Below are 24,195 nucleotides of genomic sequence, written 5' to 3'. Positions count from 1 at the left end.
CTGAATATATTCAGGAGAAAACGCATACGCCCTTCCCGGCCAACTGCATCATTGTCAACGTTTTGCCGCTTTTCATGTGCTTTAAAGGCGATTCGAATCTACCTCCTGAAATCTGTTTCCTGCAATTCTGCCTTGATTTCAAATCCTCTTCTTTGCCTTCCCTCAATATATTTGTGGGCGAGAGTTATCATTTATAACTCTGCAGGTTTGTGAATTGCAGTGCCCTGAACCTCCATTTTACAACTCGCTTTTTTGGGAGCTGGCCGCAAAAGCACAGGATGGCTTCAGGCCCTGTTCTGGTTCCGGGGGGCAGGCTGAGCCTGTGGTTAATTCTTCTTCCTGATGGGAAAATAGAGTGACCTGTGCCTGTCCCAACACCAAGAGCTAGTCTCTCATTGGTTCCCCGTCTTCCCGTTCATCCTCAGGACAAATTGCAACCTGTACGGAACAGGAGGTTAAAGGTGCTGATGCTCCAAGTAAGGAGATTGCTAGTAAAGTGGGTGGAATGGCGAACCCGAGCACAAGGAGATGAGAAATGAGGTGCGTTTTAGAAACCTTTCCCGATCACACGGTGTACCATCTTCTGGGTTTCTCATGCATGTTTTCGATGTAGGAAGATGCCCTTGAACCTGGAGATTTGGGACCCATGGGATGGGTACCACGCAGTATTACTTTAAAGGGTCTGCGTTTGCTCACCCAACCTCACCAAACCTCTCAGCCCCAAGAGTGTCCACTCTTATGTCTCATCCAGCTGTGGGTCTAGATATGGTCAATCCAGGTTGCATCACAGCCCCTGAACGAATTGTGTAAGAACTTCTCTCTCTTTCACTGTCTTTGTTTCATGGCTTTTAAGTAATTTATTTTCTTACATGTAGACTTTTTGATGATGGCCATTCTGACTGGTGTGAGGTGATACCTGATTGCAGTTTTGATTTGCATTTCTCTAATAACTAGCGATGTTGAGCATCTTTTCATGTGCCTGTTGGCCATTTGTATGTCTTCTTTGGAGAAATGTCTATTTAGCTCTTCCCAGTTTTTGTTTTGGTTGTTTGTTTTCTTTTTGTTGAGTTCTAAGAGTTCTTTGTGTATTTTGGAAAGCAGTCCTTTATCACTTGTCTTTTTTTTTTTTTTCACATGTGTCTTTTGCAAATATTTTCTTCCAGTCTGTGCCTTGTCTTCTAATTTCCTTGACATTATCTTTTGCAGAGTAGCTATTTTAAATTTTAGTGGAGTCCAGTCTATCAATTCTTTTTTTCATGGGTCATGCCTTTGGTGTTGTATCTAAAAGTCATTGCCAAACTCAAGGTCATAGTTTTCTCCTATGTTATCGTCTAGGAATATTATAGTTTTGTGTTTTATGTTTAAGTCCGTGATCCATTTTGAGTTAAATTTTGTGAAGGATGTAATAAGGTCTGTGGCTAAATTCTTTTTTTTTTTTTTTTTGGCATGTGGACGTCCAGTTGTTCCAGAACCATTTGTTGGATAGATTCTCTTTGCTCCATTGTATTACCTTTGCAATCAGTTGACTGTACTTACATGGCTCTGTTTCTGGGTTCTCTGTTCTGTTCCATTGATCTATTTGTCTATTCTTTCACCAATACCACACTGTCTTAAGTACTATAGCTTTGCAGTGAGTCTTGAAGTCAGGTAGTGTCAGTTCTCCAACATTATTCCCCTCCTTCAATATTGTTTTGGCAATTCTGGGTCTCAAGCCTCTTCCTATAAACTTTAGAATGAGTTTTCAATATCTGCAAAATAACTTGCTAGGATTCTGACTGGGACTACCCTGTTTTGTTTTAAAGATTTTTTTTAAGTTGTTGTTTTTGATGTGGACCATTTTTAAAGTCTTTATTGAATTTGCTACAATATTACTTCTGTTTTTTATGTTTTGGTTTTTTGGCTGTGAGACATGTGGGATCTTAGCTCCCTGACCAGGGATCAAACACGTACCCCCTGCACTGGAAGGTGAAATCTTAACCTTTGGACCGCCAGGGAAGTCCTGGGACTACCCTGTTTTAAAATTTTTTGATTTGTTTTGTATTTAGCTATGCAGTTGGAAAGTTTTAATATGTGATGGTGGGGCAAGTTTTACACTTCACTTTCCTTTTTTTATATAACTTAGCTATGGTATATATTTTTTGAGTTTTTAGGGTAAGTTTACCGACTTGAAAAATCTAACTAGACTTTCAATTGGAGTTGCATTGAATTTATAAACAATTTGGGCAACACATTCATTTCTTTGTTCTTTCTTAGAACTTAAAACTTTTTCTTTATAAAAGTCTTGTGTAGTCTTATTTAATACTTGTAAACTTTATAATTTTATTGCTATTTTGAGTGGTATGTTATTTTCATTTATATTTTAAAGTTGGTTATTGCTGGTATTGAGAAATGGTATTGATTTTTATAGGTGGATCTTGTATCCAGCAACCTTGCTAACCTCTCTTGCTAACCTCAAATTATGTATGTTGGTTTGGTTTTTCCATGTAGATGATCTTATCAACTGGAAATAATGGCAATATATTATCTTCTTTTCTGATACTTACGCTTTTTTCTTTTTCTTTCATTCTAACTTTGCCTTGGCCTCATAGTTAAGCAGTAGCTGTTAAAGGCATCTTTATCTTTTTCCCCTTTTTGAAGGGAGTACATCTGTTTTTTCTCCATTAAGTCTAATGCTTGCCGTTATGACTTTCTTTTATAAGTTTGCTAAGGCAAGGAAGTCCCTTCCATTCCTATTTTTCTAAAAGTGTTTCTCAAATATCAATACCTTTTCTGCATAAATTACGAAAACAACCTGGACATGTGGTTGGCCATGTTGCTAGAAGCAGAAGTTCAAAACATGCTTTTTGGGACTTCCCTGGTAGCACAGTGGTTAAGAATCCGCCTGCCAATGCAGGGGACATAGGTTCGAGCCCTGGTCCAGGAAGATCGCAAATGCCGCGGAGCAACTAAGCCTGTGCGCCACAACTACTGAGCCTGCGTTCTAGAGCCCGCAAGCCACAACTACTGAGCCCACCGTGCCACAACTACTGAAGCCCACACACCTAGAGCCCGTGCTCTGCAACAAGAGAAGCCACTGCAATGAGAAGCCCGTGCACCACAACGAAGAGTAGCCCCCGCTCGCCGCAACTAGAGAAAGCCTGCGTGCAGCAACGAAGACCCAACGCAGCCAAAAATAAATTAAAAAAAAAAATCCTTTTTTTTTCAGACCAGTGGGACATTGTTGAACGCACTATGGGTGCGGAGCAGGCTCTGACAAGCAGGTAAAGCCATAGGACCTTTAGGAATATTAGAAGGAAAAGCCTAACAAATCTAAAGAAAAACAGAACAAAAAAACCCATTTACTAATCATTTATTATGTGCCAAGTCTCATAATAACTATGAGGTAAGTACCATTATTATCCCCAATTTACAGATGACGAAACTGAGGTACAGAGTGAGTCAGTAACTTATTCGAGATCACACAGCTAGTAAGTGATGGACCTGGGATTGGACCTCAGGCAGCCTGGCTCCAGAGCCCACCATCTTGACATTATATTGATACTTTGTCCTGTCACAAAGGCATTTGGCTGAAGTGGAAGTCAGTATTAATGATAGTTGAGAGACCTCAGGCAGGTTTGCGTATTAAAAAACAGTGTGACTCTGGGAATTACCTGGCCGTCCAGGGATTAGGACCCTGTGCTTTCACTGCCGAGGGCGCGGGTTCAGTCCCTGGTCAGGGAACTAAGATCCCACAAGCTGCGTGGCCAAAAAACAGACAAAAACAAACAAACAAAAAAACAGTGTGATTCGTACACGTTCCCACGTTATCGCTTAGATATGCTTTAGAAATGCACGTAAAATATTCTAGTGGCTCGGGTCAATTGTTGTGTTGTTCTTGTTTGAAGGTCAGCTCTACCACTGAATCAGTGCCATGGATTCTGAGCCTGGTGACCACTCTAGGGACCCTTCCACCTAATACCAGCTAACAGTTATCAATTATTTTCTACACACTGCTCATTGTTCTAGTGTTACATGCATTACTGCAGAGTTTCTCAACCTCAGAACCGTGGACATTTGGGGCTGGAAAATCCTCCCTGTGGGGGGTCATCCTGTGAATTGTAGGATGTTTAGCAGCATCCTTGGACCTTGCATGCTACATACCAATAGCACCTCCCTACCAACTTGTGACAACCAAAAATGCCTGCAGACATTGTCACAGGGGGTGGGAATCACCCCTGGGGGTAGAAATCACCCCCGGTTGACAGTCACTACATTAGTGTATTTAATTCTTCACAAAAACCCTGTGAGGTAACTACTATTATTATCATCACCATTTTACCAATGGGGAAATGAAGCTTACTCAGAAATTAAGTAACCTTCCCAAAGTTACAGCTAATAGGTGCTGCAACTGGGGTTCAGATCCAGGCCTTGGACTCATAACACTCTTCTGCCTTCCAACTCCCTATTGAGCTCTGTACTGTCTGATCCCTTGGGCCCTCAGAAAATCTCAAAAACTTATTATTATTATTATTTTTGGCCTGATTCCTGCAGATACTGGGATCTGAACAGTGGGGCTTGCATACGCATCTTCAGTGGCCACCAGGGGACTATCACTTGCATGGACGTGTGTAAGAACAAGCTCGCCTCTGGAGCAAAAGATTGCCAGGTAAAAGGTGAGAAAGAAACACCTCCAACTCTCTTAAGAAGTTTCCCCAAATCCATGGGTTGCCAAAGGACTTGTTTTGCTCATTTCTATGGGCGGTCGTTTATTCTTTCTACCGTCCATGTATCCATTGACCCATTCACTCAACAACTATTGATTGAATGCCAGGTGCTGTGCTAGGCGGTAAGGAAAAAAGCGCTTATGATATGGCCCTTCCGATGTGGCTTTTTATTTCCCCAAGAGTCTCATGGTTTTCTAATGGAGACACATGTAGAAATATACAATGGGGGATTATAGTAAATATGTGAATGATAACAGTTGCCATTCATTGAGTACTAACCTTGAGACAGGCACTGCGATAGGTGCTTTGCATACATTGTCTTATTTAACGCTCACAAGAATCCTATGGGGTGATTGTAAATTAACTACACTTCAATTTTACAAAGAAGAGAAAAAAAAGAGGGAGAGAGAAAAAAAAGAATCCTATGGGATGGATGCAGATAAGGAATCCACAACTCAGAGAGAAAAACAACTTGCCCCAAATCAAAGCTGCTAAGTAGTCGGGTGGGGATTTGAACCCAGGGCTGTCTGGCTCTAAAACGTGTGCTCCAATGAGCTTGTGGAGTACTAAGGGACCGTAGAAATAAGAGTAAAAGGGAAAGCACTGCAGGCAGGGCGCTCTTTGAGTGTGATCTTGAGGAGGAGTAGTTCCACACGCAGAGGGAGAGTGTAGAGCGTTCCAAGCAGAAGGAACACCTCAGGCAAATCACAGAATATTGAAAAAAATGAAGAACTTGGGGAATTTCCCTTTGCTCTGTACAGCTGGGCTGCAGCGTGTGGTGTTGGAGATCAGGCGGGTACGTTTGTCTGGGGCCAGATTGTCAAGGGCCTTCTGTGTCGTGGTTGGAAATTGAACTTTATTCTATAAGACGTGGGGGGCGGTAGATGCGTTTTAAGCTGAGGATTGATACAATGAAATGTGTATTCGAGAAAGATTGCTCTGGTGATATCGTGGAAGAAGGATTTGGAGAGGTGGTGACTCCGAGGGACAGGGGGCAAGTTAAGGTACTTACTCAGTCTAGAGAACCTGTGATGTCTTCAGAATATCCGAGAACAGGCAAGTGTGAAGATGTCAGATGGATGCGAGTTTACACGAGATGGTACAAAGAGAAGGGAGACTTCTAGAAGGAGAACTGGTGGGACTTCAACACTAGCTGGAGATGAAAAGTGAGAGAGGAGGGCAACGGGTGAGGCCAGACTTTATAACGCAGGCCTCTGGGTATCTGGAAGTACCGCTAATGGAAACGGGGCTTCAGAGGAAGAGTCAGGTGGCGGGGAGGGAAGGAGGAGGGGGTGAAGGCTTCCATTTTGGACACGTTGAGTGTGGCAGGCAGAAGAACGGCCAACCAAAGATGGTCACGTCCTAATCCCGGACACCGGCAGCTGTGTCATCTTGTGCCTCGCATGGCAAAAGGGACTTTGCAGATGTACTGAAGTTAAGGACCTTAAAATGGGGAGATGCTCCCGGGTTGTTGGTGTGGGCCCATGGGTAATCACGTGGATCCGTAAAAACAGACATTTTCTTACCTGTGATCAAAGGGAGTCATGACTATGAAGCGTGGTCAGAGAGATACAGTGTTGCTGGCTTTGAAGATGGAGGAAGGGGGTCGTGAGCCAAGGAATGTGGGTGACCCTAGAAGGTGGAAAAGGCAAGGAAATGGATTCCTTCCCGCCCAACCCCGAGAGCTGCCTCCATAAACGAACACAGCCCTGCTGACACCTTGATTTTAGCCTTGCGAAGTCGTGCCGAACGTCTGTAAGATAATCCATGTGTTGTTTTCAGACACGAAGCTGGTGGTAATCTGTTACAGCAGCACTAGGACGCTAACACGTTGAGCGTGGGATTACCGCGGACATCCGGGGGAGGGCAGCAGGAGGTGGATGCAGCCCCAGATGGGTCAGCTTGGTGGTTACCAAGCACAGTGAGAGGTGGAAGCCCCGGGTGTGGGTGAGATTTCCTTTGCAGAGCACGAGGAAAGAGTGAAAGAGAAGAGAAGCCAGGGCCTCAGGAACCCCATAGCATGTTAGGAGTGGGCGGAGGAAAATGACGGGAAAGGGACAGTGGGCTGGTGGGACACACACGGATGCTCGGAGCTGCCTGGGAAGCCTTACTCCCTACCTCTTTGCCCTCCCCAACTGACCGAGCATCTCATTGCCGTGATTGCTTTGAGGGGTGAAGCAGAAAGGATGAAGGATGAGGCTCTGAAGATGGAAGGGTGGACGTGACCTCCCACTCAGCTGAGAGAGTCCTGTGGGCCACCAGAAGGGCTGTAGGGCAAGGGGAGTTAGGCCCTCACCTCGGGTGCAAAATTTAAGGGGACAGAAAAAAAAACTCAGTAATCAAGATGCTTATTGTAATGCAATATTTTAAAAGTCAAAATTAACGTGCAAAATACACAATGAAAAACGTATCCAAAGATCTCTCATTCCACCCTAATCCTGGCCCCAGCTACCAGCCAGCCTGCTTGGGCTCTTCCCACCTTCCTGGGTTACCAAAATAGAACAAAAAGGAGACAATTAGAGACCTGAAGTGTACCCCCGCCCCCCACTTTAAAAATTCTTTAAGTCAGGACACCTTACCAATAACTCCTTTAATTCATCTTTCAATTTTCCCACTTCTAAGTTGATAAAAGGGCCACTGTATATTTAAAAACAAGTGTAGAAATGTATACTCACATAATTCTGGTTAATGGTTAGGAGCGTGGCCTGTGGACCCAGACTCCCTGGGTTCGAATCGCAGCTCAATCTGCTTACCACCTGTGTGATCTTGAGCAGGTTACAGAACCTCTCTGGGCCTCAGTTTCCCCATCTGTACAGTGAGGAACAGTAACAGCTCTGCCTTGTGAAGATGAGTTAATGCCTGTCAGGCGCTTTGAGTGGCGCCCGGCTCACAGCTAGTGCAGTGTGGATGCCAGCTATGGTTACTCGCCGGTCCTAGGCTACGTGTTCTGTTACCCGAGGAGGAAGGTTCTTCGGGGGCTTTAATGCCCTCACCCCTGAATTCGTGGTGCCTGCTTTCAGCTTCTTCCTTTAAGCTCGGCTCTCCCACCCACCCAGGGACACATACCCACCCAACACTTACAGTATGGGGTGCAGTGGCTCCGACGCTGTCTGTGTGGCAGCACTAGTAGACCTGCCCTGAGCTGTGACAGTCTCGCAAAAGTAAAATCCAAAAGTCAGATTCAGAAATATTTTAAAATGTAAATGAGGAGAGACAGCTTTCTTTCCTTTGGGGGATAGAAGGTGTGGGTCAGCATCCGGGAGGAATGAGGACATGAACGTCTGCCATGATTTTCCTGAAATCCACTCCACAGGAAGCATTTTTCAGGCTTATTAGAGATGAGGAGGCTTATTAGACATGAGCTGTCCGACTCTTGGACCCCGAGGCTAAGTTCCAGGGTCAGAGCCGAGGTCCATGCGCTGCCGGCTCTCCTAAGGGCTGTGTTCGGGGAGCGCTGGGTTGCAGGTACATGGGCTGTGGGTAAGCCTCTGGATCTGCCGGGCCAGGTGAAGCCTTCCGGGGTCTGACACGATGGGCTCGGCTGGTCTTAGCTTCTGCAACGGGGTGTGGAGCCCCACTGCCGCCCTCTCCGTGCACCTACCCCTCTCTCCCCCTCCCTTTCAGAGTGGGATATAGAGACAGGAAAGTGCCTGAAGACCTTTAAACACAAAGACCCCATCCTGGCCACCAGGATCAATGACACGTACATCGTGAGCAGCTGTGAGAAAGGGCTGGTCAAAGTGTGGCACATCATCACGGCCCAGCTGGTGAAGGTGAGGGGCGGGGACCGGGGGGGCGGGGCACTGGGGGTGAGGGGCTGGAGGACACTGGCAGTCCCCCTCCAGGTAGCTCCCCAGACTGCCCTAGAGCAGTTGAGTGACAGTCACCTAAAGAGGGTGGTCCTGAAAAGGGGGAGGGGAAGGCCCCCCAAGAAGGGGCCATTCTGAGCCAGTAGAAGGTCAAGGCCTGCGGGAGCCGCGTTGTCATGGGTGGGTGGTGGCGGCGGAGGCTGCATTCTGACTCCGCGTGGTACATGGGCTCGGGGTCTTTTAACAGCAGCACTAGTAAAGTGCCTTCTCCTCTTCCGGAACATTCCAACCTGATTCTGGTGTGGGGTATAGGAATGAACAAAGCCACAACTGTCTTCCTCCTTCCTCTCATGAGAAGAGAACATTGGCTGTCTAGAAAGTGATTGTTCACACACAAGAAGCGTTCTTGCTGGATTGGAAGCCCCCTGGCCCTAGTGGGCGGTGGGGAGACGTCCTTTGTGCCGGGACGCGGGATCACAGTGAGAAGCCCTGGCCTGGCTGGCAAGCTCTTGCCACGAGTGATGTCGTCACCGTGGTCTGCCCAGCAGTTGCGGGCACAGGGAAGCCCAGCTGCCTCTGGGTCCTGGCAAGGAGCTGGGGCCGGAACACCCGAGCCTTGCCCTTCTGGCAGCAGAGGAAGGTAAATCGTGGCCCTCTCTGGCACTCTAGGAAGGGGGGCCTGCCCCGCCACAGACCCGCCGGGAGCAAGGCCTCTCCCTGCTCACCTTCCTCCTTAACTCGGGAGAGAGCTCCGGAGAGCGGGGGGCGTGGAGTCCGCTGGCCTCATTAGAGCAAAGGCGCGGTCAGCTCGGACAAGTGCTAAGTGGTGGTGGCCATGGATTGGTGGAGTGTGGCTTTGGGATTCATCTCGAGAAGCCTCCAGCTCTGGCCTTCGAGGAGTCGCAGTCTGAGTTGAAGACGGGCTGAAAACAGAGGCATCTTTTCTTGCAGACGCTCAACGGCCATGAGGGAGCTGTGAAGTGTCTGTGCTTCGACCAGTGGCATCTCCTGTCGGGAAGCGCTGACGGCCTGGTGATGGCCTGGAGCATGGTGGGAAAGTACGAGCGGTGCCTCATGGCCTTCAAGCATCCAAAGTAGGTGCCAAGGAAGCCGTGACCCAGGTCCTAACCCCCCTCCGTTTCCTGCCAGAGCCCAGACTTCGCTCTTCGGCAGATCGGTCCCCTCTGCTGACCTTCTGTCGCCTCTGCTCCTCGCCCGTCTCCGCTGCCTCTTCTTCTGCCTGTCGCCCGCTACGACCACCCCCTCTCCTGTCCTCCCTTATTTCTCTTAAGAAATAATACTAAATGTGGATTTTGAGAGGTTATTGAAACTTTACACTTATGGCACATGGGATAAACTTGTATCTGTTACCTACCAAACTTAGGAACATTGGCAGAACTGTCCCCCAAATAATGCCAGCTCCAGTAAGCTTAAAATCTTGGAATTGCGTGTTCACAAAAGCTTAATATTATCCAAGTGCCAAAGGTTTAAAAATAACCAAGGACTTAAAGAAGGAGCTCCCTTAAAGCCTGCGGGCTCGATTCTATTCCAGGACAGCAAATGGATTTCATGGTACACTTCCAATCCCAGTTTAGTGGTGGTGGCTGCTTGGAGCCAATTAAGAAGTACTCTGAGGCCACATCTAAGCTTATCTGAAAGGGTATTGTGGTCAGTTAGTGGTTCTGCCACAGTCATGGGTTTTACAGGCTGCTGTATGCCACTCCTGTACTGCATGAATAATGCTTCTTCCCCTGAGTGCATTATAAGAAATGCCAGGAAACTAAGTGCTGTCCCAGTCGATTGAAAGAGTAAGTGGGCCTTCCAGGAGGATCTATCACGGGATAGTTATTTAGTGAAATATGGCCCTATATTTCCCTGTACCCTCACAGGAACCTCTTGAACAGGCAGACTGGCTTTGTGGGCGGTGGAGGGGGATATGGGCGTTTATGTGTATGTTCTCTCTCTGGGGTGTATGACTGCATTGTTGACAGGTGGGTGTCAGGAAAGGCCAGTGTTCAGTGATTTATCCAACCCTTGGGTGATTTATCAGTAAGCTTCTCAGCATATCATCTGGATTGTCAAAACTTGACCTCAGGGAGGGACTCAAACTTTGTGATGTCGCCTGAAAATTGTAACTATGCGTTTTTAAAACCTTCCAAGCATGATTCAGTAAGATTTAGTTTAGTTATTGGAAAATAATTGTTCCCAGCAGACTCAGCAGTATGTTCAACATTTCATCAATCTATGAGCCTCCCACTCTTCCTCAGCTAGGAGACCTTCTTAGACCATTCCCACTTCCATCGAATGACAGCCCAACATACCATTCACATTGGCTCTTGATGCCTTGCACAGTTACAGCAAATCCATAGACAGTTACAGCACACCTGGAGGACATTGTCAATGTTCTCATTTTTAGGGCCCTTTCTCCCACTCATCTGTAGTAGTGCTGTGTATATGTAAGTGCTTAATAAATATTTCCAACTGATTGATAATGAGGACTAATTTGACAGATTGCCTTCCTGGAGGGTTCTGATGATTGCACTGATACCCATCTTTAGAATATGACATGAATGAAAAAACATATATTTGCTCTCTGTCCTTCATGGAAGAAGGACCAGAGAAAGAGGCCTCCTTTCTGTTCTCTTGGTCCAACATTTTTTTGTCCAAAATTAAGATTCTGCATACAGTGTAGGAGAGAATGGATATGAGGAATGAAATTAGAGGATGCAAAGTAGGGCTGACAAAAATGATCCTTAGAAAAGCTTCTGTACCCTGTAGTGTCTTTTTTAAAAAAAGCTTTATTCTTTAATGTCTTTTCCATAGCTAGTATTGTACTAATATATATTTTTTGCAATTTTAAAATTAAGATATAATTCACATTACATAAAACTTACCATTTTGGAGCATACAATTCAGTGGTTTTTAGTATATCCATAATGTTGTGCAACCATTACCACTATCTAATTACAGAATATTTCCATCAGTCAGTAGAAATGTCCTCTGTTTCATTTCTGATTTTAGTAATTTGAGTTTTATTTCTTATTTTCTTGGTCAGTCTAAGCAAAGATTTGACAATTGCTAGCTAAAGGTTTGTTGATCTTTTCAAAGAACAAACTTATGGTTTTATTAATTTTCTCTATTGTTTTTCAATTCTCTTTTCATTGATTTCTGCTCTATATTTTTTCCTTCCTTCTGCTTGCTTTGGGTTTAGTTTGACCCTTTTTTTTAGTTTCTTAAGGTGAAAGGTTAGGTTATTGATTGGAGAAATGTGAGTATTTACTGCTATAAATTTCCCTCTGAACACTGCTATAGGCTGCATCCCATAAGTTTTTATATGTTGTGTTTTTATTTTAATTTATCTCAAAGTATTTTCTAATTTCCTTTCTAAATTCTTCTTTCCCCCAGTGGTTATTTAAGAGCATGTTGTTTAATTTCCATACATATTTATGAATTCCCCAAATTTCCTTCTGTTGTTCATTTCTAATTTAATTTCATTGCAGTTGGAGAACATAACTTTATATAATTTCCATCTTTCAAAATTTACTGACACATTTTATGGCCTAATGTATGGTCTACCCTGGAGAATGCTTCATGTGCACTGGGATGAATGTATATGCTGTTGTTGGTGGAATGCTCAGTATATGTGTGTTAGGTCTACATATAGTTTATAATGTTGTTTATGGCTTGTGTTTTCTTGCTGATTTTCTGTTCTATCCATTTTTTAAAGTGTTGCATTGAAGTCTCCATCTATGATTATTGAGTTTTCTATTTCTCCGTTTAATTCTGTGAGTTTTGCATAGCATATTTTGGGGCTCTTAGGTGAATATGCGTTTATAATTGTTATATCTGCTTGGTAAATTCACCCTTTTATCATTATATAATGTTCTTTTTTGGTCTCCATTAACAATTTTGTCTAAAAGTCTATTTTCTGTGATATTAGTGTAGCTACTCTGGAGCTTCTTCGGTATGGAGTATCTTTTTCCATTCTTTCACCTTTATTTGTGTCTGTGAATCTACAATTGAGTCTCTTGTAGACAGCATATAGGTGGATCACGTTTTTAATCCTTTTTCCAATGTCTGCCTTTTGATTGAAGAGTTAATGCATTTACATTAAGTGTAGAATGGACTTAACTCTACCATTTTACTATTTGTTTTCTATATAGTCTTTTTGTATTTTTTTGTTTCTCAAGTCTTCTGTTATGGTCTTTTTGGATATTAAATGGATATTTGGATATTTTCTAGTGTGCCATTTTAATTCCCTTGTCATTTTTTTTTTCCTCTATATTTTTGAATTATTTTCTTAGTGGTTGCCCAGGGGATTACAATTAATGTCTTCATTTATCTAGTTCACATTAATATCAATTTAATTTCAATAGTATACAAAAACTGCTCCTATACAACTCCTTCTCCCCCCTCTTTTATACTTTTTTTGTAACAAATCTTTATATCCTGTGTGTCCATTATCATAGACTTATAATTATTGTTTTATGCAGTTGTCTTTTAAATGAGATGGAAAAAAAAGAGTTATAAATTAAAAAATACATTTATGCTCTGTTTTGTATTTTCCTAGGTAGTTGTATTGATAGTTACCTTTCCTGATGCTCTTTATTTCTTCATGTGGATTTGAATTACTGTCTAGTGTCCTTTCAGTTCAACCTGAAGGACTCCATGTACCATTTCTTGTTAGGTAGGTCTGCTAGTGATGAACTTTCAGTTTTTGTTTATTTTGGAATTTCTTAATTTCTCCATTTTTGAGAATGGTTTTGATGGATATAGAATACTGCGTTTACAGTTATTTTTTTACCCTTTCAGCACTTTGAGTAGGTCATTCTATTGCCTTCTAGCTTCCATGGTTTCTGATGAGAAGCCAGTTATTAATCTTATTGAGGATCCTTTTTATGTTATGAACTGCCCTTCTCTTTCTGCTTATAGTTTGATTATAATATGTCTAGGTGTGGATCTTTTTGAGTCTATCCTAGTTAGAGTTGAGGTTCTGGAATGTGTAGATTAATCTTTTTCATCATGTTTGGAAAGTTTTTGGCCATTATTCAAATATTCTTTCTGCTCCTTTCTCTCCTCTTTTTCTGGGAATCCTGTTATGCATATGTTGATGTTTGATGATGTCACACAGACTTCGGAGGTTCTGTTCATTTTTCTAACCTTTCTTTCTGTTCTTTAGACTATATAGTCTCAACTGACCTCTCTTCAAATCCTTTCCTTCTTCTGCCTGATTGAATCTGCTGTTGAGCCCCTCTAGTGAATTTTCATTTCAGTTATTATAGTTTTTCAACTCCAGAATTTCTGTTTGGATTCTTTTATAATTTCTAATTCTTTATTGATATTCTTTATTTGGTGAGACACCATTCTTATACTTTCCTTTAGTTTTGTGGGCATGGTTTTCCTTAGCTCTTTGAACACATTTAAAATAGATGATTTAAAGTCTTTGTCTAGAAAGTGCAACCATTGGGCTTCCTTGTGCACAGTTTTTATTGATTACTTTTTTCCCTGTTTATGGGCCATACCCTCTAATGTCTTTTTACACTTTACAATTTTTTTGCTGAAAGCTGTACATTCTGAATATTTTAATATGACAACTCGGGAAATCAAATTCTCCCCCATGCCCAGGGTTTCTTTCTTTCTTTTTTTTCTTCTAGTTGTTTGTTGTAGTTTTTATTGTTTGTTTGTTTAGTGAGTCTGTATTCTTTGTCTTGTTTGGCCACTGAAGTCTCTGTTTTATTACTTTGGTGGTGTGCTCATGACTGGAAAGAGATTTATTGGAACACCTGGAAACAAAATACCTCCCATTCTTTGCCAAGGGGCTCTGTGTGCCTGTTGAGGGAAGCCTTCAACACTCAGCCAGATAGTTTACAACTCTGCCTTAGCCCTCATTTCCTGCTTGTGCAGACCATCAAGGTCATTCAAGAATGAGAGCTTAGGGTTTTTTCAAGTCTCCCCCAAGCATGTGCACAGCCCTGGGCATGTATGAGTCCCAGAAATGCATCTGAGCTTTTCACAGCCCTTACAGACATTTCATTCCCCAGTTTTTCCTCCAAAGCTTCTTGGTTAGTGTATTGTTTGCCCCAACAGGTATCTATTGCCTTAGGCAACTATGACTAAAATATTTGCCTATGTTTTTAGCAAAACATTCCCCCCACCCCCGCCCTCCCCAGGTAGTAGTTTTAGCACTGGGTTAGTTCCTGGTAAGATGAAATAATGACAAGTTTTTTGAGTCAGTCTCCCAGGAAGCCACCAGACAGGTCAGATAATTCATTGTGAATGAGGTCTGTTCCGTTTCCACCAGTACCAGGAATGTGGGCTGTTATTGATATTTTCATGGCTGCCACTGGGCTGGGGAGTTGGGATTGGACTAGGGTAAGTTAACATGCCACAAAGTCCACTGTTCCTACTAAGACTAAGATCATTTTCTTGCCTAAGTGCTCCCTGGGTTGCTGCAAGCCTCTGGTTATTTTCCAGAGTTCCAAATAGTTGATTCTGACAGTTTTTGCCAGTTTCTTCATTGCTTTTATGGAAGGACGGAATTTTGGAGTTCCTTCCTCCACCATTTTCACTGACATCACCCTCTTCAGTCTCTTTTGATAAAAGAGGAACAAAGAAGGAGACAAATGACTTATTTCTAGAACAGAGATAAACCTGAAAGGAGACTGGGTTATGCCAGGACCATGAAAACCGCTACGGTGTCAGGTATGGGCTAAGTTTTTTAACTACCTTGATTGATTTAATCCTGACAGCAATCCTCTGAGGCAGTTCCCCCTTTTCATGGGATAGAAACCTGAAAACTGAGAGGTTAAGTTATTTTCTCAAGGTTATATAGTCAGTAAGAGGTAGGATCAGGTTTTGATCCCAGGTTTTCTGATTCCAAAGCCTGTGCTTTTAATCACCAGGCTATAATGGTATAGGTTGAACCACCAAATGTCACAGGAACCCATGAGAAGTGTAGACTTAGCTCAGCAAGATCCAAAGAGATACACAAAGAGGCAACCCTTCTCTCACGAGGCATCTCTCCTAGTGCTGGATTCCCCCACAGGTGGACCGAGGCGCACCAATATAGTTATTGTATTTCCATCTTAAGAAAAAACTGGGACTTTGTTGGACTTTCTTATACTTATTTTATACCTTAGATTGATCTGTCTATCTATCTGTCTATCTATCTATCTATCTATCCATCCATTCATCATGTGAGGTGGGATTCAAACCACATTGGCGTCTTTGCTGTTTTTTGAATATCTCCTGTCTTTCAAGGTCTTTGCTATTTCTGTTTCGCTAGTTGTTGGGGCCTTGAAAAGTCTTAATATGGCTCTGGGATCTGACCAAGGCCAAATGGTGTGGGGTGGATGTCACTCTTTTAACGTACTGTAGCAACAATCATACACTGAAACGTGAGTCAACATTCACTTTTCTAACAAATATTTATTGAGGACCTGCTACGGGGCTAGGCACTGTTCTGGGTGTGCAAAGATGGATAAGATGTGGACTGTGCCCAAGAGGTTCTGACAATATACCCGAAGTTTGTGTACGGGAGTGTAATGAGAGGAGAATGAAGGTAAGGGATGGTTTTATGGAGAAGGTAGCACATGAGTTAGGCCATGGATGGACTTGGATGGGTAGAGACGGCAGGGATCAATGAACCTGCTTTACATATAAGATCTAACAAATTGGTGGCATCAAGGTCCATTTTTCAGTAGCATTAACAGCAATGGGGTAATTACACTTCTCAGAATTGAATACTCCAACTTACCTGGAGCCCAAGTTGGAGCCAGCTGTTGTAGGGAGAATTCTGTTGGAGGCATCTACCTAAGTCTTCTCCTGATCCCCTCTCTTTTCCTGCTGGTTGTCACAAAAGGGAGCTCAAAAATCTCACCCCTGGGTACAATTTTCCTTAAGGATGTTTCACCGAAAGAATTAAAGCCACTAATTTAAGAACCAAAAGAAACTGCTCAAATACCAGGTTTTTGCTTCTTATAAAGATGATCATTTTCCCTTGCTTTTTTTTCCTTTCTTTATATAACAATGCTACTTTTAGAAAGATTGAAAACGTTAAATACTTCTCAGCATGAGAAGTATTAGCTAGGAATCAAATTGTAAGAGAGAAGCATGGTCATCTATGTATCAGACCAAAAAAAAAAAAAAGAATCTGTGACTTAAGCTTTTTTGTTTTGCCACCTTGTGGCACTGTGACCAAATTGCAGGAAAAATAACACAGAATAGGGGGAGAGATTCCATCTGTGTCTTGAGGGTTAATGGTTTTTGTCCAGAATCATAAAATGATGGCAAACATCATTTCAAGGACAGTCATGACCCCTGCCTCCCAACAGTACCCGAAATGCCCCAACTCCAGACACACCCACACAGTTTGCCAGAAGGTGGGTACTGCCCATTGCTCTGTTCCCTTCCAGGGAGGTTCTCCACGTGGCCCTTCTCTTCCTCCGGGTCATCAGTGCCTGTGCAGATGGCAAGATCCGCATTTACAATTTCCTAAATGGGAACTGTCTGAAGGTGATGAAAGCCAATGGCAGAGGTTATCCTGTGCTGTCCTTCTTTATTCAGGGCAACAGGTGGGTGGTAGGTGTGGAGGTCAGAGCCCTGAGCATTTCTGTTTGGATGATGTTTTTTCCTCCGCTGGGACACCGGCCCCGGATTTGCCGGCAGCAGCAGAGAGTGGGCCGTGCTCCCCTCCAGTCTTGGCTGCAGTAATAGGCTCATGGGGGGCTCACGGGACTTCACACAGAACTTAGCAATCAGGGACCACATTACTCTTCATTCGTTCTGGGTGTCTGATCCAATCGCGTGATGGGCTTGATACAGCTCTGCCGTGGGGACCGAGGTTCTGTCAGCCTGCAGCCCCTGATCCCACGTCCAGCGTGAGAGCTCCCCAGCTCTCTGTGTCTTGCTTCTGGTGCAGAGAGACTTGCAGGAGGGTGGGAGTGGCATTGGCAGGCGGCCCAGTGTCCAGTGGGGCAGAACTGAGCAGATGAGTTTACAGAAAGCAGAACCATGACGACACTAATTGTATATAATACTGTGTTGTTAGACGCTAGGTTCAGGGTGATATCATGTGAAAATACCCACCTAGACTTAACTTTTAAATTCTACCACGGCCTCACTCAAGACATCACTTAATCGCTTCGAACCACATTGCCTTCCTCCTAATAATTAGTCCTCCTTGCTTAAAGTTAGGGGGGTGCTAGTATACTAAGGCTCAATAAATTAATGGTTTTCAGTTACGAAGTCAGAAGGCTATAAAAAAAGGTCACCTTTGACCTTTTCTTAATCATGACATCCGAAGAGAGATGTCAGCTTGAGCAAAAATATGTCTGAAAGAGATTTCTAATTGGAATGATTCCCCAAATTCCATTCCGGTGCTTCCAACCGTAAGGAGTCACTTTTATGGAGAGTTTACGCTGACAGTGACAGTCTTAAAATTGCAGCCTTTTGGCGCAGAAAGGAGCCCACACATAGCATTTCCATTTCTTGTTTATGGTTATGGGAGACCTAGGAGCAGAGGTGGGGGAGGGAAAGCAATGCCCTGGAAACGCTGTGAACCCCAGGAACAGTGGGTGGGTAGGAGGCGATGTTGGGGACCCCGGGTTTAGAACTCTTTTTTTTCTCTAGTGGCATGAGAGTGGGGATTAGGGAAGACAGAAATCCTCCTGCTTTACAAAGTACAAATATTCTGTCTGAACGTAGAGCGTGCACAGACACCCGGAGTGATGGCGTGAAGGGGGTGGGGCTGGAGGGTCAGCGAGGGCTTGAAGGCCTCCCCCATTAGAGTTTTCCTCATCCCATCACGGCAGTAGAGCCATGGCATTTGGATGCTGTGCTTAAGAAAAAAGGAGTGAACTTGAAGACATCTGTGTGCAGAGTAGCTAAGCCTTCTGACTCGGGCACCCCAGGTTCTTGGCACTCACTCCAGGAACAGAAATTCATTTAAAAATATTGTAATCCGAGAAGCGAAGTAATCAGGACACGTGTGCCTTGCTCACATCTAATTTCTAAAGAAAACAGCTACAGAGCTAACGACCCCTGCTGCACGGCTTGCCACCTCTCTCCGCCGTAGACCCTGCAACAACCTACACCACCCTGTCTGTGTGGTCGTTTCCCGGGCACTGATCCCTTGGCCTCAGGATCGGATGGGACAGTAGTCCAAATGCATATTTGGAAGCCGGGCAGTGGCGGCCTCAATGCTCCTCTTGTGGGCAACCCTGTTGCTTTGGTTCCAGGATGGTGATCAACACGGAGAGCAACGTCCTCATGTTCCAGTTTGAGAATATCAAGTGGCAGTACTCTCTGGAACAGGCCAAGCAAAAGAAGAAGGACAAAGAGGAGGACAGCGAAGAAAACGGCCTCGCAGAAGTTCTCTCCAAGTCAAGCACTCAGATTTACAGCCCTCAGGAATCCACATCTAGCAAACAGACAGCCCAGGAGTCCCTGTTCAGCAAATCTCACAGGTCCCAAGTTCTCCTAAGGGCATCCAGGTTACCTACAGGTAAGAACTGAATCCCAGGCAGCCCCAGTGGTACCCCGTGGAGCAGGTGAGGGGCTTCCAGGACCAGTTTCTCTGTGGAATATTTTGGTCAATGGTTTCTTGATGATATAAATCCCAACCTTTATGGCATTCTCTTTGATGTGACAATTTGTTAGCCAGCTCAAGGCAATCTCCTGATTTTCAAGGCCTAAGTTTTCAAACTTATTAGAATCTTTCTGCAATAGATGACACTAGCCCTTCATACTTGCCATTAAAACAAAAAACAGACAACCAACATCCTCCCCCTTGCCCCTGATCCAAGCATATAGTACATGATTATTTCCTTAGGACACAGACAAGATATATTGTACTGCAGAAAAATGTCCTCTGCGGAGCGTATTCTCTGTAGACCTCTGACTGATAACATGTGTACCTGGAAAATACTAGATCAATAGATCACCTCCAAGCGGTCAGCTGACACCACAAACGGTCAGTTAGGAAAGAGGACCGAGAATTTCAGATAATGCTTAAAGCTTGATAATCAGTAGGAAACGGGGGTAGGAGGGGGGGCGTCAGGAGGTGATCTAGATGGACCTTCGGCTCCAGGTGATTGCCTAGTTTCATGGGACAACAGGAAGCAACAAACAGTAAAGTGATAATTTGGGTGAAAATCAGTTGAATTATCAGCTGTGCCCCCAGTATTCATACCTAATTGAATCATATAATTACTACAGTTTCCTCCTCAATCTTAATTTAGGAGTGTTAACGGAGGCACCTCTAAGTCAAGGAAAGCCAAAGTCACCCCGAAGAGATGGCAGGAAGAGACCGAGTTCTAGGGAAGCAAATGGCATGGGCACCGAGCAAGAGAATTTGGAAGCAAAACCCCTCGCCGGAGATAAGAACGGTGATCCTTTATTCTGAATTCATGTGGCAAGATTCAATCTCTCTCCCTCTCTCTTTTTTTTTTAAAAAATTAATTAATTAATTTATTTTTGGCTGTGTCGGGTCTTCGTTTCTGTGCGAGGGCTTTCTCCAGTTGCGGCAAGCGGGGGCCACTCTTCATCGCGGTGCGCGGGCCTCTCACTATCGCGGCCTCTCTTGTTGCGGAGCACAGGCTCCAGACGCGCAGGCTCAGCAGTTGTGGCTCACGGGCCTAGTTGCTCCGCGGCATGTGAGATCCTCCCAGACCAGGGCTCGAACCCGTGTCCCCTGCATTGGCAGGCAGATTCTCAACCACTGCGCCACCAGGGAAGCCCTCTCTCTCTCTCTTTGTTCAGTCTAATTTTTCAGCAGGTTGATCAATCAGTTTGCTTGGATTCTGGATGGATAAAATGCCCAGCTTCTCCTAAGAGTGGTGGGTTTTCCCTAATCGTCCCCTTACTGGCTTGAGGCCACTCAGAGCGAGCGCCTTTCTCAGAGCTGAGCTTCTGGTTTTGGGATCACAGTCAGCCTCGTCACTTCTTGGACTGTTGTGTCATCAATCTGAGTAATGGACACAGCGGAAGGGAGAAGAGGCAGTGGGGCTGATTGCAGAGGCATTTTAGGGGGTTTCACGGGGGAGGAGCTGGATTGGGGGGTGCTCTACATGTGAGATAAGGGGGTCAGGGAGATAGGCGGGGAGGGGCTTTGGAGAAGAGTTACCATGAATTGGGTGTCCCTTTGTTGTTTTTGAGAGACTCTGGTAAAGATTTAAATTCCTTTCAAATATTTTTGGCTAATATAATAGTGTTCCTTTGAATCAAACTCCCTGCAGAGACTAGCTTCAAGGTGGGGATAAAACAATTGAGTTTTGTGAGGTCTGTAATAACAATGGGCATCCTTGCATGTACCTGTGTCTGTGTACCTGTATAGGTATACCTGCGGGGTAAAGTCCTAGGTGTGGCATCGCTGAGCCACAAGGATGATTGCATTTTAAAAGTTAGAAGGAGATTGCCATAGTTGTCTTTAAAAACTGCTGTGTCAATTTTCACTCCTACCAGCAATGCATGAGAGCCCCCACTGCTCCCAAGCCAACACTGGGTGTTCACCATCATTTTGCTCATATGATAAGTAAAGATGATATTTGCATTTCTTTAAGGTTGATCACTCACAAACTAAATGTCCCTCAGTGGGCAGTAACTAAGTAGGTGATGACAAAGCCATATTATACAACAGCTAAAAATGGATGAGGAGCCCCATTTTTGACTTGGAAAGAGATCCATAATATATTATTATATGAAAAAAAGACAAGTTAATGAACAATGAGCCCATCACAATTCCTTTTAATAGAAGGAGAAAAACTGTGTTTTGTCTGTCTCACACACACACACAGACACACACCCACAGACACACACACACACACACACACACACACAGAGTGGTGTATTCTGGAATTGGACGAAGTGCGGGGAAGATTTTGACATCTTAATTTCATTTAGATAAGACCTATTTGGTCAAGGAAAATTATACACTGTTATAAAATTGTAAAATCAATACCCTGTTGCATTTTCTTTGCTAGTTTTATTGGTGTAGTTTGAGGTGCAGATTTTACTTTCTAGGTCAGACTAGACAAATGCCTTCTCCTTTTCATGGTTCAGTTGTTCCTTTTGTAAAAGGAGGATAATGTTTTCAGTGTGTCTGTGAGGTATTGCAGGGATTCAAAAGCCCAAATGAGAGACATAGTAAATTCGCTCACCTATGAAGACATCGTTGCTAACTCAAGGGTCTTAGGCATCTTGGAGGCCTTGACCCTAAAGTAGCATGCCAGAATGAATCTCTTGTCCTTGTCAGTGGCTTTTGGACCTAGAAAATGTTCAAAACATTTTGGGAACTCCTGTTCAGGAACTGCCTTTTGGCCATTTGATAGTTTCAATTTTGCAGGGGTGACATGTTTTTTGAAGGCAGTTTTGATTTTGAGAAACATCCAAAGATCATTTGGAGTCAAATTTGATTAATAAAGTGGAGATCAAGCTTTGCAATACAGGTTTTATTTAAAAATATAGGTATGTTACTGAAAATTTGTAAGGCCTATAAATGGGGTGTGAAGGTCATTCCCACAGGGAAGTTTCACGAATGTGTGGAGCATAGGCATTACATATGCTCCTTCCAAAATATGCATATCTAGAGGTTAATACACACTTGTACACAAGTACTAGCATATTTGTTAAAAACTTGTGTTAAATATGTTGTAATTTCTCATCTCATAGAGGATTTTTGCTCACATGATGGCAGCATGTCCATTGGGTAACAAAGACCTTAGTCTGAATAGCAGTTGGAATGGATTTAACTTTCATGCATAAGTACTTAATGGTTTTCATGGAACACTGGTTTGTTTTTCTTTTCTTTTTTTTAAAAAGCAGATGATGTGGAGAAAATACCAAAACAAGGACAACTGGGAACTTTGGGAGACTTGATCAGTTGCTCAAAGAAGAAGTCCTGGTGCATCCCTATGTCACCTGACCAGCTCCTCCTGACTGTGAATGCCCTGCAGAAAGCCCATAATTCTGGGGAGTTTGCCTATCCCCGGAGGCCCCAAACCCAGGTCATCGATGCCTGGGGACCTTCCATTTCATACCCAAGGAAGGTCCTGAGTTTGAAGGGACAGTCGGTCCAACATGCAGTAGATCGGCTGAGATTGAGCAACCCTCCCATAGATGTGAAACAAACCAGTATTCCCCTTGAAATCCAGAAGCTTCAGCCTAACCTGAAGAACTCCGTGCACAGCCCCAGAGTCCAGTCTACCATCCCCCAGCCGGTGCTCATCTGCCCCAGGTTCTCTGGCAGCTTAAAGGGTGAAGACCCGGCAACCAGTTCAACTGATGGGGCAGTGCGCAGCTTCAGCCCCTTAACCAGCACACAGGTCATCAAACCAAACCACATGCTGGCTCCGCCGATGGGCACGACGGCCCAGGCTGCCAAGAAAGATCGGCCCCGCTTCTACACGGCCCTCGACCCCTTCAGAGTGAACACGGAGTTCATGCTGCTGACTGTGAAGGAGGAGAAAGAGTACGAGGAGGCCAAGAGGAAGGAGTTTCAGGCCATAAAGCCGGCTGCAGTGGTTGATCCAGAAAAAGCCAGCAGAGCTGCATGGATCAGGAAGATCAGAGGCCTGCCCATAGATAATTTCACGAAGCAAGGAAAAACAGCAGCCCCTGAACTTGGACAAAACGTATTTATCTGAACCATCCTTGGGAAATTACAGTGTCTTAAATAAACAAAAAACCAAGTGGATGTTGGTGTTTGGCCTCTTTTTGTTTGTTTTCATCTGTTCCCTGGCAATTAACATGGGAACTCTTTAATTATTTTCCTGTAAGCCAAAGAACTGATATTTATCAAAGTAAGAAAACAGAGAGAGGCTGGGGGTGATTGGCATCTGTAGTCCCACTGAAAACCATTCAGTGAGAGGCACGGAAGCCCTGTTTCATTGATGGGAGATGTTGGAAGTTTAATACCACTCATGGCTACCAATTTAGGGCTATCGTTTCTTCTAGCAAATGAACTGATGGGATTATATCAGAATCATGCACTGGAGTTCCCTGGTATTTTCGTATGGAAGCCTGATGAAGCTCAATGAGTTCAATTAAGAATCTAAAAGGAGAAGCCCTCAAATTGCATTTGTCCTTCTCAGGGCTAACTCCTATGGAAGAGAATTAGGCACATTCATCCTTTCTACATTAATATCATGTGTGTCGAGGTTGCTACTTCAGCCTGCTGAGGTTGGTGTCAGGGACCAGGCAGGTGATTTAGATGTGGGCAGCCCAGCATAGGGGCTGTGGCCCATCAAAGAGCTCAAGCCCCATATAAGGGGGTAGCTCCTACTCAGTAGCTCAGCATGGTGTAGGATGGAAACCATTCAAGCAGAATGCAGAACAAAACAACAAAACAGCAACCCCACAAAACTCCACAACCCACACACTGAGTGGGCCACCAAAACCCTGGCATGGGCAGGCTAGATGCACAGGCCACCTGTTCCCAGCCTCCGCTTTCACCTCCAGGTGCAGGCATACCATCATTTTTCAAGCTTTCTCTCCCTGGAGAATTTTTTCTCCATTATTAGGAAATCAGGTTTAAAGTAGCACTGGCAAATAGCCATGTAAAAATTGTGATTTGAATGGAAAGAATCCCTTCAATTAAGGAAACATGCTTCTACACATTATTCCATGAGCCTTCCAACAGCAGTTTGACAGCAGGCTGGGCAGATAGGATATTGTTATAATCACAG

At 44.1% G+C, this 24,195-nt stretch overlaps 1 protein-coding gene across 2 annotated transcripts in view; it reads left to right on the top strand.

Annotated features, from left to right (window-relative positions):
• The window catches only part of CDRT1 (CMT1A duplicated region transcript 1), a 36,750-nt gene extending 13,556 nt beyond the window's left edge, over positions 1-23,194 (top strand). The window contains exons 8-14 of one of the 2 annotated variants that reach the window (XM_036836567.1): positions 4,531-4,652; positions 8,328-8,476; positions 9,464-9,606; positions 16,927-17,085; positions 18,751-19,016; positions 19,753-19,899; positions 22,331-23,194. In XM_036836567.1, the coding sequence (XP_036692462.1) occupies positions 4,531-4,652; positions 8,328-8,476; positions 9,464-9,606; positions 16,927-17,085; positions 18,751-19,016; positions 19,753-19,899; positions 22,331-23,154 (1,810 nt within the window). In that variant the 3' untranslated portion in view covers positions 23,155-23,194. The remainder of the gene's footprint in view (positions 1-4,530; positions 4,653-8,327; positions 8,477-9,463; positions 9,607-16,926; positions 17,086-18,750; positions 19,017-19,752; positions 19,900-22,330) is intronic. The other variant, XM_036836566.1, reaches the window with a different exon arrangement.
• The last annotated feature ends 1,001 nt before the right edge of the window (positions 23,195-24,195 follow it).

This window comes from Balaenoptera musculus, chromosome 20 (genome assembly GCF_009873245.2).
Source record: "Balaenoptera musculus isolate JJ_BM4_2016_0621 chromosome 20, mBalMus1.pri.v3, whole genome shotgun sequence".
Taxonomy (NCBI): Eukaryota; Metazoa; Chordata; class Mammalia; order Artiodactyla; family Balaenopteridae; genus Balaenoptera; species Balaenoptera musculus.
The sequence above is the reverse complement of the archived record's forward strand: the minus strand, read 5'-3'. Positions and strand labels throughout refer to the sequence as shown.